This window comes from Melopsittacus undulatus, chromosome 16 (genome assembly GCF_012275295.1).
Source record: "Melopsittacus undulatus isolate bMelUnd1 chromosome 16, bMelUnd1.mat.Z, whole genome shotgun sequence".
NCBI lineage: Eukaryota > Metazoa > Chordata > Aves > Psittaciformes > Psittaculidae > Melopsittacus > Melopsittacus undulatus.
Window position 1 is genome coordinate 5,254,151 of NC_047542.1, and position 12,417 is coordinate 5,266,567.

The 12,417-nt window shown below is 55.1% G+C and overlaps 1 protein-coding gene across 5 annotated transcripts; it reads left to right on the plus strand.

Annotated features, from left to right (window-relative positions):
* Positions 1–1,899: 1,899 nt before the first annotated feature.
* MTCH1 (mitochondrial carrier 1) lies at positions 1,900–11,791 on the plus strand. 5 transcript variants are annotated; one of them, XM_034069835.1, is made up of 14 exons: positions 1,900–1,951; positions 2,615–2,699; positions 3,076–3,116; positions 3,570–3,657; positions 3,868–3,974; positions 4,365–4,442; positions 4,753–4,810; positions 5,241–5,292; positions 6,078–6,137; positions 8,354–8,447; positions 8,807–8,854; positions 9,044–9,111; positions 9,779–9,854; positions 10,249–11,791. In XM_034069835.1, the coding sequence occupies exons 4-14, from the start codon at positions 3,609–3,611 to the stop codon at positions 10,321–10,323; spliced, it is 765 nt and encodes a 254-aa protein (XP_033925726.1). In that variant the 5' UTR covers positions 1,900–1,951; positions 2,615–2,699; positions 3,076–3,116; positions 3,570–3,608; the 3' UTR covers positions 10,324–11,791. The 5 variants fall into 5 exon arrangements, with proteins under 5 accessions (XP_033925726.1, XP_033925727.1, XP_033925728.1 ...); XM_034069836.1 differs by lacking the exon at positions 3,570–3,657; XM_034069837.1 differs by lacking the exon at positions 3,570–3,657 and having other exon boundaries at positions 3,872–3,974.
* Positions 11,792–12,417: the final 626 nt, after the last annotated feature.

A 12,417-nucleotide genomic window follows, 5' to 3' on the forward strand; every position in this document is an offset into this window, starting at 1 on the left:
GAGGTGAGGGTGGTTTTGGGGTGTCTCTGGAAGCCCCCGTGCTGGGTGGCACCCAGAGGGGCAGTTGCTTTGGCAGAGCTCTCCTCCCCCATCAAGCTCCTTGTCCCCTTCCTTGATGGTATCTCTCAAGTTGGAGGAGATAAAGCCACCAGGGTTGGTTTGGGCGAGCCGAGCAGCCTGAGGAAGGAGGATGATGCTCACAGCTTCTGCCTGGCTCCCTCGTGCTCACCCCCAACGACTGGGGTTCATCTTTGCTCCTCATCCTTTCCCCAAGTATTATCCCTATTTGTAGTATCTTGCTTCTGTTCCTGCTCCCCATGGATTCATTTAGCCCGTGACACCCCTGAGCTCTGCCAGAGGCTGCTGTGGGATCCAGGCACAGGCATCAGCTGCTGCTGACAGGGACAGTGGCACCCCAGCTCCCTACATGGGGCTCCTGCTCCCCAGTTTAGCCCCTGGCAGGCTCACAAGTGGTGACTTCTGCCTGGGCAATATCTATGGGGAAGCTAGAAAGGATGTGGAGAGAAAACATGTGCAGCTGGAGCCTGCAGCACTGTGTGAATGAGCAGGGATGCTCCTTTTGCTGACTGGTGATGGAGGGGGGAGATGTGCCCCAGCATCACTGCCCTGCACCAGCAGCTGCATGGACCTGGCCCTGGCCCTGCCCCAGAGTATCCCCCCCCCAGGAACAGAGTGACTGAGAGAGGCACAGGAGTGGAAGGTGCTGGCGGGCAGGATGGGTGCAGGGGAAGGCTGGAATGGGCAGGAGCACAGGCTGGATCAGCACTGCAGGCTGTGGGGCTGCTGCAGTCTGAGGACAGGAGCAGGACACCCTAAACCCAGCACCCCTGAACCAGAACAAGCTGTGTCTCTGCAGGGTGACAGCGCAGGGCTGGTCACAGACCAGGGGATGTGCGGCCGCGGTGACAATCCCATAGGAAACTCTGCACAAGGGACCCCCAAACAGGCTCGTTGGGCTGCACCGGGGGTTGCAGGGCGGGTTTATCCCAGCGGGCTCCGTCCCACAGAGGCTTTCACACAACCGGCATCCCCCTGCAGCATCCTCAGCATGGGAGGAAGGCTGAGGCGCTGCTGCCCTCGGGCGGCAGCCGGCGGCAGAGCGGGCTGAGGCTCCCTCAAGCAGGGCTCCGGTACCTCCATCCTGCCTGGCCAGTGCGGAAAGGGGGAAGGAGGATGCAGCTCGTGTGTTCGGTGACAAACGTGCGTCCACCATGTCCCTTTTGTGCTGGAAAACCAAACCGCAGAGAGGTTGGGATCTGCCTGATGAGCAGGATGGGAATGGGGAGGTTTGACCCACCTGGAGCTGGGCCTTATTCTGCTTCATGTGCCTGCAGGAGGATGGAGCCAGGAGGGGCTGGGCTCTGCTCCCAGGGAACAAGGGATGGGACAAGAGGAACCGGCCTCAAGCTGCATCAGGGCAGGTTTAGATGGAGCTGAGGAACAATTCCTGCCCCACAGGTGCTCAGGCATTGGAACAGGCTGCCCAGGGCAGGGCTGCAGGCACCGGCCCTGCAAGTGCTCACACAGCGGAGACGAGGCCTCAGTGCCATGGGTTAGGGGTGGCCTTGGCAGGGCTGGGAATGGTTGGACTGGATGGGATTAAAGGGCTTTTCCAACCATTCCATGAATCCATGCCCCTTCTCGCCCCCATCTCACCCCCACCTCCCCAATGGCTCCCCCTCCCCTGTACGCCATGGTCGCACCCCCGCGCCGTGCGCGGTGACGCAGCACGCACCGGCGGAGCGGGCCGCGCAGGCGCAGTGGCGGCGGGGCCATGGCGGCGGTGGTGTCGCCGCTGCCCCCGGCGGCTCCGGCGCCCCCTGGCGGTGGCGCGGGGCCCCCCGAGGGCAGCGAGGCGCTGCTGGTGGCGCTGGGAGCCGGGCTGGCCGCAGCCAGCCACCCCCTGCTCTACGTGAAGCTGCTCGTGCAGGTCCGGGAACGGGGGCATCGGGGACCGGGGGGGGGATCGGGACCGGGGGGGGATCGGGACCCGGGGGGGGGGTGCCCCCATAGGGAGCGCTGTGTGTGGGGAGCGCTGTGTGAACGCCCCCCCCCCTTGTAACAGGTGCCCCGTGTGAAATGGGGGTGCGGGGATGGGGTTAGTGTGGGACGGGGTCTCTGTGTAACCGGGAGGTGAGGGCAGGTGTGGAACGGGGAAGCGGGGTTGGTAAAGAGAGCGGCACAACGGCAGCTCCGTCTGTGATGGGGAGCGAGGGACACCCATACAGAGAGGTGTTGGGATCCCCCCATATGATGGGATCGGGACACTGTGTCCAGTGGGGACGCCTATAGAAATGGGGGGGAGGATGAGGGTACCCTCTGGAATGGGGGCTGCTGTATAAGGAGGGGTGGGAAATGCTTGTGTAAAGGGTGTCCTGAGACCTTCTGTAACAGGGACCCCTCCAGAATGGGAGGGTTGAGGACCGCGTGTGCCCTGCAGTGGGAAAGGGACTGCCAGTGCCATGGGATCCCCATTTATCTGAGGGCAGTGGGGAGAACAGGGCCCTTTGGCAGCTCACGGATGCTAGGATAGAGGCTGCCTGGCTTCAGGGGAATGCCAGACAGGAACCTACTCATTGGGTTTCTCTTGCAGGTCGGGCACGAGCCACTACCTCCAACCATTGGAAGAAACGTGCTGGGAAGGAAGGTCCTTTACCTGCCCGGCTTCTTCACCTATGGTGAGCGCACATCCCTCGGTGCCAGCTTAAGGTCCTGCCTAAAACCAGGCCTGGGAGCTGCTGACCCCCAGTAGTACTCCCACATCCCCACTGAGATCATCCTGAGGCTGCAGCGAGACATAAAACCCAACAGCTGGTTGTAAGGCAAAGATGTACCTACCTGTTGGTGGGGACAAGGAGGTGGTGGCCCCGGTGTTGGTGCTTCATCCCCTTCCCGTGGCTGAGTTTACACCGTAGCAGAGGGGTTGGTGGGGGTTTAGGTGGGGCAGGTTTGTTGGTGGAGGGTTTGGTGTGTGTTAGAGACAGCAAAGCGCCTGCCTTTGCTACCAAACAGCCCTGCAATAACTGCCCCCCGCCCTCCTCGTTTGTGTTGTAGATGGAGCCCTAAACGGACAGAAATCCCAAGAAAAGGGGAAGGTAATATGTTTAGAAGGGAAAAAAAGTGACTTTTTCCTCTCGTTGCAGCTGGAGCAGCACGGGAGAGGCGGGTGGATGCTCCGTGATCTTGGGGGTTGCTTTCCCAGTGGGTTTGCTGTGGGGAAGGGGAGCACACGGTCCTCAAAGCCAGGTTGGGCTGATCCCAAACCTATCCTGGGCCACCCAGAGCTGAAAGCACTCAGATGCTGCCCTTTGGAATATGCATTTTCCAAATGGGTGGGTGGTGGAGATGCACAGATCTTAGCTTGGGACAGCAGAGGATGGGGAGCAAGAGCAGTTCTCACAGGCATGTAGTGGGTTGTGTTCCACCTTGTTATGTCAGGGGGAAATTGGGATGCATTGTTTTGGCTGGAGACCTAAGGAAGTTTGCCTGGGAGAAGGTGGTGGGGCAGGAGCTGAAGGTGCATTTGTGAAATCCATGTTAATCTCCAGGGTGGAGGAGGGAGGAGGTGACACCACACAGCACATGAGATGATCCCTCCCTGCCCCGCTCCAGTCAATCTGCCTGTAGCCGTTCCAGGTGAGCAAAAGAGTCAAAAGATGAGGAGTAGCCCAAAATACTGGAGCTGTCCTTCCAGATTAGATAGATGACAAGGAATAGTCACGGATTTTGTGCATCCTATATGAAGTTCAGGGTTGTTACACTAAATCACTACAGTGTGGTGTTGGCTGGAGGTCTTTGGGGCGCTCTGGCTCCCAGCTGACAGCAGCCTGGTGTTTTCTTACCCAGCCAGACACATTGTGGAAGTGGATGGGAAGAGAGGCCTCTTCCGTGGTCTTACTCCTCGCCTCATCTCAAGCACTTTATCAACCATCACCAGGGGGAGTGTGAAGAAGGTAAAGGTCAGCTTCTCTCTCCATAAATCAGATGCAGGGGTGGCTGGTGCTACTGCAGAGAGCCTGCATGTGCCTGCCCCCAGCCGTGGCTGCACGTGGAGGACTAAAGAGCCCAGATCTCTCCTAAGGGCTCAGAGTACTCCTCCAGGACAGGAGAACAGAGCTCATATCCCCCAAACTTCATTTTAAACCTGTTTCTCATTTAATTCAAACAGACCTTCTTTTCACCTGTTTCACTTCCCATCCTTCCTTCTCCTGTTTCCCTCTTGCCTGTTTTTCTCCTCCTGTCTAGAGCACAATTGCTCTTGGTTTCCTCCTGTCCTCAGACATTGAGGGTTTTGGGTCAGTGTCTCCTTCAGTTTTGACCATGTTTCTTCTCTCTCCACTCAGGCCTTTCCACTGGAAGACATGGAACATGTTTCTAACAAGGATGATGTGAAGACCTCCCTTAGGAAAGTGGTGAAAGAGGTGAGAAGGGGATGTTGCATCTTCATGGGTGATCAGGGTGATCACAGTGATGTGCCTGGAGAGCAGAGGAAGCTTAAACTGTGGGTTGTGGGTAGAATTACTTGGAGAGAACCTCTGGGTGAGAAGGCCTGGGATTTAGTAGCCACTCTGTGTCCACCTATGGAATATTTCATAGGAACAGAGGTCTACCATGAACAACAGATTTCAAAAGGGGACTTGAAATGGGTTTCCCTGTGCTGAGGGAAAGGCCTGAGCTGTGCAGCTGGAGCAGAGCAGCTTTTCACACTGGTGTGGGTTTGTTTCTTCCCAGACCTCCCATGAGATGATGATGCAGTGCATGTCCCGCGTTGTCTCACATCCGCTGCACGGTGAGTCCTGTCCTGCTGCCTGACAGCTCTCTCTGGACTGGGGGTCACCCCAAAACCCTGATCACTTCATGTGCTTCTCTGTCATAAATGACTTCGTATGAAATCAGAGCAGATGCAGGTCTGAGCCTCTTAGGGAGGCTGACACTTGGGTTGGCCTTCAAGGACCAACCCAGCAGAGCAGTGAGGTGCTTCATTCATTCATCCAAGACTTCATCCTATAGAGCCCATTTGGGTTAGGGCCAGAAATCCCTCCCATCACTTACAGTACCAGGGAGGTCACCAGTTTCTAATGAGGACCACTGAGAGGAGCTGGAGGTGACACAACTTGAGGGAAGGGAGGGCAGAAGGGTCAGGGTGTATTTTCCTTCACATCCACTGCAACCCAAACAGGATTTGTTTCTTTGCCAGCCCTGTGTTTCTCTCCTCCTAGTGATCTCTATGCGCTGCATGGTCCAGTTCATAGGCCGGGAAGTCAAGTACAGGTGAGTGGCTGCAGCTCTGAAGGGTCTGGGCATATAGAAGCATGAGTCTGGGAGTCAGCAGTGCCAGGTGCTCTGTGCAGTGGGGGATGTGGCAACCCAGGAGGTTTGAGTGGCCAGAAAGTGAATCTGAGCTGTGCTTAGAGGGTGGGTGAGTGCAGGGTGAAGGCACAGGGAAGGCTGGGCTCTGTACTCAGGGTGCCTTGGTCTGCCTTGTGCCCATGGGGGTTTTGGTGGCTGGAACACACCTTTCATCACACGGTGCGTCTGCTGCCGTCTTGCTTCAGGTGTTAATAGGAAGGGAAGTCAGCAGGGAGGCAGAATAGGTAACACAAGACATTGCTGCAGCCCTGCAAGAGTTTTCCAAGCCTGTCCCTCTGCAGGGCAAAACTACACTTGCAGCCACATGAAAGCATGCTGACCCATGACAGCCAGCACGGGCTTCCAGGGACACCACAGGGTTCTGGGGCTGGGAATCAGCTGAACCAAAGCATGTGATGTGCTGTGGTTGCAGCACGTGTATCCGCTCACACAAAGCCAAGCAGAGCTCTTCCAACTTCAGCACTTGAATGGCTGTCAGCAAGTTGAGTGTTCTCCTGGGCAGACCTGACCCTCCTTCACAGGTTGAGGAGAAGCAGCAAGAACAGAGCTGCAGAGCCACTCTGCAGTGCTGGCACAATGGCTGGGGTGCCACTGCTGTGCCTGGTGGCTGCAGAATGCGTGTGAAGCTGCACAGGACAGAGATGGAGCAACCCTTGACACTTACAGCTCTTTTCCTTCCTTGGCAGTGGTGTGTTCAGTGCCATTGGCAGGATACTTAAGGAAGAAGGGATCCTGGGATTCTTTGTGTACGTGAGTTGTTGTTTCAGTACCTTTTCGTGTAGTCCAAGGGCACTGGTGGCTCTCCTGGCTGCTCTGCCAACCTCAGTTAGGGTGGTGCTGAGCTCCAGAACCTTGCCTGACCCTGGGACTCTCACATCATTCCCATGAGCACAGATTAAATCTGTGGCTTTGACAGCATTCCAGCTTGGCCATTAAGTTTGGCCCAGATCTTATCTTCACTCAAACCTTCAGAGCCCAAAGAAACCCAGCAGTGTTTTCATACCTTTCTCTTTTTCCCTTGATGCTTCCTTGTGTTTCAGTGAAGGGCCATTTAAAGCACTTGTTTGTGCAACAGGCACCAAGATCAAGTGCAACAATGAGACCCCTTGTTGAAATAAAAGCCAGAGACTGGATAAGAAGCACATTCCTTGAGGAGCACCGTGGGTGCATGTATCGTGAACCTGTTTGCCTGTACGGCAGGAGTATGATGCTGCCCAGCTCAGTGGCCTTGCTGACTGGACCAGAAGGAGCTGCAGGGTGCTTCCAGCTGCTTATGAGCCATGGTGGTGAATTGGTGGCATCACTGAAGTGGAATTCCATTGGATGTGTGTATGGCTGGAGAGAAACACTTTCAGGGGATGGACATATCTCCTTCCCCTCATATCTGCAGCAGTCTCCTGCCTGCCAACAGGCCAGAAGGGTGTTCCCTGGGCTCCAAAACTGTGCATGGCCAGCTTGAAGATGGCTTGTCCCAGCTCTCTTCTTCTGCTGGGTCCCATCCCTGTACATCACAGCCTTCCTCATCTGCCTGCACCTGTTCTAGCTTTCAGTGACTTCTCTTTTACAAATATCCCTAGTCCAGGTTTCCTTGGGCATCTCACCGGGCTTGAGATGTAGCACAGATGAATTTGGGTTTTAAGACCCTTTCTGCAGCTCTCAGAGCCCCTGGTCTCCAGTCATCCCATAAGCTTGGGCCTAGCATCCATTGTTACTTTGATGATGGAGAAGGAGGGATGGATCCTTACTGCACATGGAACAAACGATGTGATTCTCTATCGACAGATGGGTAAGGTTTTCCTGACGTGGCCTCCGTTTCTGGACTTTATTAAGCCCCTGTTGTATCTGCAGCAGCTCAGGAGTCTGCTTCAGACCTGACTGAATTAGAGAAAGGATTTTTTTCCCTCAAAGGCTGAAAGCTAAACATAAAGCAGATCTTCTCCTTGGGACCAGAGAGCTTTGATTTCCTTGTCCTGGCCGCTGCTCTCATCTGTCACATCTCTTCTATTAAGGGCTTCTGCTGTGCTCAGCCCCCAAGACCTGGGCAGCACCTCCAGAGCTGCTGGGGCCTTGACAATATACAGCTTATCTCCAAAAAGCATAAACCCCAAGCAAGCAGCAGGCTGGAGCAGAGCGTGTGGTCCTGACTGTGCTGCTGCTGCAGCAGGGAACAAACCCGGTCCCCTGCTCCAAATGAGCAGCATCAGGTTTGGGAAGAAAGGGATGACTTGGATCTGTGCACTCGGAGGTGGCTCTTTCCAGCCCAGCCAACACTCAGGTGGCTCAACAGGCTCATTTTCAGAACTGAACACATCTGCTGGTGAAACACAGCTTTAATGCACACTGGGATCCTTCTGCAATGCAACAACCACACAGCCAAAGCAGGAGGCTCTGCGCTCCGTGCCTGCAGTGGTGCAGCAGATGCTGGAGAAGGGCTGACCTGGAGAACCCTTTGAACCACGTTAATGTTTTAGCCATGCTTCCAGGGGGGCACAGGGAACTGGGGGAAATCAGAGGGACTGGAGTGCTGCCCCTGTTAATCCCACATTGCATTTTAGTTTCTAAAAGGAGGAAGAGTCCAGAGATGACCTTCTCATTCTGCATCCAGAAGAGCATCTGTAAAACGAGCTTGATAGATCCACTTCATCTGTGTCTCACTCGGGTTTCAGAGCAGGAGCTGGCCAAGGAGGGATTTGGGTAGAAAAAGGTGACTTGGCTTGGTCATGTCTGAATGACAGATCCCAAACTTCCTGCTCCAGAGCATCCCCTGGAGCAGCTGCAGCACATGTAGGACCATGTTTGAAGGCTGGGAGGGCTCTTCCCTTCTCTCTTTCACTTCCTTCCAAAGTAAAGGTGCATTCTGGGGGAGTGGGTTCCTCTGTGCTGGTGGAGGGAGGGCTGAGCGCCTCAGAAAGCAGCACTTGAGACCCTTCTGCACCTCACCCCCCTCTTTTCACCCTTGCAGGGGTTTAGTTCCTCACATCCTGGGGGATGTCATCTTCCTCTGGTGCTGCAACCTCCTGGCTCACTTCATCAACACCTACGCTGTGGATGATAACGTGAGTGCAGGTGCCCAGTGGAGGGGTTGGGGGGCCCATCCCAAGCACCTGCACTTGGAAGGAGTTAACAGGAAGTGGGGGGTCATTGAATACAGACACTGGGCTTTGAATACAGCCCTGTGAAATGGCTGAGATGCTGCGTCTGCTCAGGGCTGTTTCAGCTGCACTTTGGGGGGGAATCAGCTTTGATAGCAAATGTCTTCCCTGATTCCCAGCTGGGATGTAGTGTGATTACTGTGGCTTTCCACCCTGTTCCCCAGCCACATGTCCCGTGTTTGAGGCTCAGAGCGATGTTGCCCAGTGACTGACAGCCTGGTGTCACCCAGCTCCTCCACAATCCCTTTGGTTTCTCTTTGCAGTTCAGCCAGGCATCGGTGATCCGGAGCTACACCAAATTTGTCATAGGGGTACGTAGGAAACTTCTGTGTCATTTCTCCTCTTCCTGCCATCTGTGGGGTGAGAGCTCATGGTCTGGGGCAAAGGCTGCTCTGTCCTTTATATCCAAATGAAGATAACTTTGCTGACATGCCAAAGCTGGGAATAGGTTTTGTGACATGGTGAACATTAGAGAGGCTACTGGTTTTCTGTGCTTTCAGATTGCTGTGAGCATGCTGACGTACCCATTCCTTCTCGTGGGAGATCTCATGGCAGTGAACAACTGTGGGTATGTCCATCACACTGAGATCTAAGGCTTTCCCTTCCTTTCTTCCAGCCCCTTGTTGGCTGAATCCACTGCTGCGATTGTAAAGCTTTCATACAGAGCCATAAACTCGATGGCACCTCACAGAGCCATCTCCTTGCCTGTCCCAGGTTGCTTATAGGGACAGACAAGAGCAGCACAAAAGCTCAAGTGGAGAGAAACAGGGGGGGTCATGGTGGTGTGGCCCAGTCTGAAGTAGACTGGAGGCAGGAGGGATCAAAGGGATTGTGCCAGGGAGCAGCACAAGGGAAAGCAAAGCTGCACACAGCAAAGGGTTCAGACAGGGGCAGGACCAAGTTGGCTTTCCCAATCCCATTGCTACATCTGCATTCATGCTTGTGGGAAGGGGACTGAATCCAAGGTGCTGCTGTGGTGTTTTCCAAGTATCTGCTGGCTCTTGGAGGCATAGATACAGTGCATAGTCTTGGATTAATGCATGCAGGTAACGCTCCAGGGGTCATTAAATCACATGATCTGTTGCACTGTAAATACTGAGCTGGTCATTTGGCCTTCAGCCCAGTGCAGACACTGTTCTGTGTCCTCACTTACACTGACGGCTGCTCTTGTGTTACCTGTGGGATAATGTGACACCTTCACAGCTATTCCTCAGCTATTCCTTGTTGCCATGCAGGTTGCGCGCCGGCCTCCCTCCCTATGCTCCTGCATTCACGTCCTGGATCCACTGCTGGAGGCATCTCAGTGCTCAGGTGAGGGTCACATGCAGGCCTTGGGGCTCCCAATGCTCCTTCCTGAGGTTCCTGAGCCATGTCCTTTGGGTGCTGTAACCTGTTTTCACCCTCCAGCTGTGGGACTGGTACCCAGCAGGGCAGTACTGCTCTGCCTGTTACGTGCCCTGAGCTGGCAGCCTGCAGCCTTTTAGCCAATGCATTGCATGCAGCACAGGAAGGTGGCTCTGCCCTTCTCTATTCCTTATCCATGGGGGAAAGGCCCAACTCCAGCAGCCATGGGGCTGAAACCCCACTCTCTGTAGCACCGCAGGGTGCTCAGGCCTTGCAGTGTCCTGAGTCAGGCTGCAGTTCTCTGGCCAGGTCCCAGTGTGGCTGCCCTGACCCTGCACTTTCTCTTCCTCCTCCTCCCCAGGGGCAGCTGTTCCGTGGCTCCAGCCTGCTCTTCCGCAGAGCTCCCATCCCAGCCTCCTGCTTCCCCATTGACTGACTCGTGGGCAGGGAGAGGTGATGAGCTTGGACTCCTCCAGAAACCCTGAGCTTGGTTTGATATTTGTATAGTTTTAGTTTTTGATCCAGATTCCATGGTGCCAGAATAAGACACCTCCTCTCCAGTAAGGCCAGCACCAAGTTGGCTTCTGGGCATCTTGCTTCAGGCTCCAGCTGGACCAAAGCTCCATCCTCATGGCTGTTTCAACCAGGATGTGCAGCAGAGAGCAGAAGAGTGTTGCCTTGTCTCTTTGGTCCAGTTTATGGCTCTGGGAGTCTGAGAAACCAAGAAATGCCCAGATAATGAATGAGGGACAAAAGACTGCTTCGTTCTGCCTGAGCTGGGGAGCAGCAGGAGATCCAGGGTCTCCTTGCTGGGAAGGCTACAGCAGCTGACCAGCTTCCTGCCTCTTCTCCTCTGGAGAGGACAAAGGTTGGCAGGGCTCATCCTGAGCAAGACCAGCCTTGCGACCTGTATTTGAGGTTTTGAGGGTACCTGAGCAGTAGGAAGCTCAGCAGAGGGAAATGGGAGTATCAAAACCAGAAAATGGAAACACATCCCACTATAAAGAACAGCACAGTCCCAAAGGGAGAGGCAGAGCTCGGCTCAGGAGTGGTGTTGGGTCTTGGACATGGAGAGAGCTCTCAGGAGGGGCTGTGTGTTGTGATGGCAACTGCTTTAGGAAGGCTTTTTGTAGCAGGATGGGCTGACGTAGGTGGGATCCATCCCACAGAGCTGCTGGGTGTATCCTGGGTGTCTGTTTCCCAGGGAACATGGGGCCTGGTTGCACTGTCAGTGGCACCACAGGAGCATCTCCCTGTCAGCAGCACCAGGAGCCCCACGGGGCTCCTCTTGAGCCCCAGCATTGCAGGAGCAGCACTCGGTCCAGAGCTGGAATGAAGGATCCAACCTTGAGCTGTCCAAAGGCTTGCAAGGCACCGGGATCAAGGGCTCCTTGTGCACGTGTGGCTCTTCCATAGCAGCTCAGTGGTGACAGCAGGGAGGGATTTACCCTCAGCTCTCCAGACAGGAGGTTTATTTGCACCAGTCTGTGCTGCCACAGCAGCCAGGCCGATTCCCCCATTGGTTCCCCCCCAGAGCAGTCTTTTGCACAGAGGTGTTGCTGCACTCCCTGTGAGGAGGCTTTGGGGTCCTTGAGCAGGTTCTTGTGTGGGGTCACATCTGGTCCTCTGGGACCCCAGCCTGCCATGGCACAGGGTTTTCCTGCATCAGAGGGTTCGATCCACACCTCCCAGCCAGGGCTTATGGGGCAGTGCTGGTACATGCTGGGACCAGCAGCCCCAGCCCAGCTCTGTTCGGTGTTGTGAAGTGGGTCCTGACTTTCCTCCCTCCCAACCGGTTTGTGTTACAGTAACAGAAGTTAAATAATGCATGGTCCTGTTCCCTAACACCAGACATTTCAAAGAGGATTTACCTCTGCTCCAAAATACAGCTATAAAACAACTAACTTGGGTGTTTCTTTTTATTAAAAGTGGCATTATTTTCTGCACAGCAGGTGCCCTCCCTCAGGGAAGGTTTCAGTTTGAGATGGGCACTTCCTTTGGTTTCTTCCCCTAGCAGGGGCTCATCCAGCTTGTTGTGAACTCACATTCCCTCTGAGCTTCCACAGCTCCATGGAAGTTGGTGGGTTTAGGCCCAGCAAATGGGGCTGGGTTGGAGTTTAGAATCATTGAATCCCAGCCTGGTTTGTGTTGAAAGGGACCTTAAAGCTGCTCCAGCTCCAACCCCTGCCACGGGCAGGGACCCCTTCCACTGGAGCAGCTGCTCCAAGCCCCTGTGTCCAACCTGGCCTTGAGCACTGCCAGGGATGGGGCAGCCACAGCTTCTCTGGGCACCCTGTGCCAGCGCCTCAGCACCCTCACAGGGAAGAGTTTTTGATCCTGAGCTCTTGTTGGAGGGCTGATGGAGCCCCCCTTGGATGGGCTCAGCTGCTCCATCCTCCCCTGCACACCTCCCTGCATCCTCACCCCGGGACCTTTTGTCACATGAGCTGATTTCTTGCCTACCCCAGCACTGGGCATTGCATCTCCCAGGTCACCCAACACCTCCTCTGGAGCATACTTGAGCCTTTAT

Excerpts from the sequence above, each read along its gene's own strand:
- MTCH1 (XM_034069835.1), top strand. The coding sequence starts at position 3,609 with ATGATCCCTCCCTGCCCCGCTCCAGTCAATCTGCCTGTAGCCGTTCCA. Across the intron at positions 4,443-4,752 it reads TTAGGAAAGTGGTGAAAGAG|ACCTCCCATGAGATGATGAT; the intron begins GTGAGAAGGGGA and ends GTTTCTTCCCAG. Across the intron at positions 8,855-9,043 it reads ACACCAAATTTGTCATAGGG|ATTGCTGTGAGCATGCTGAC; the intron begins GTACGTAGGAAA and ends CTGTGCTTTCAG.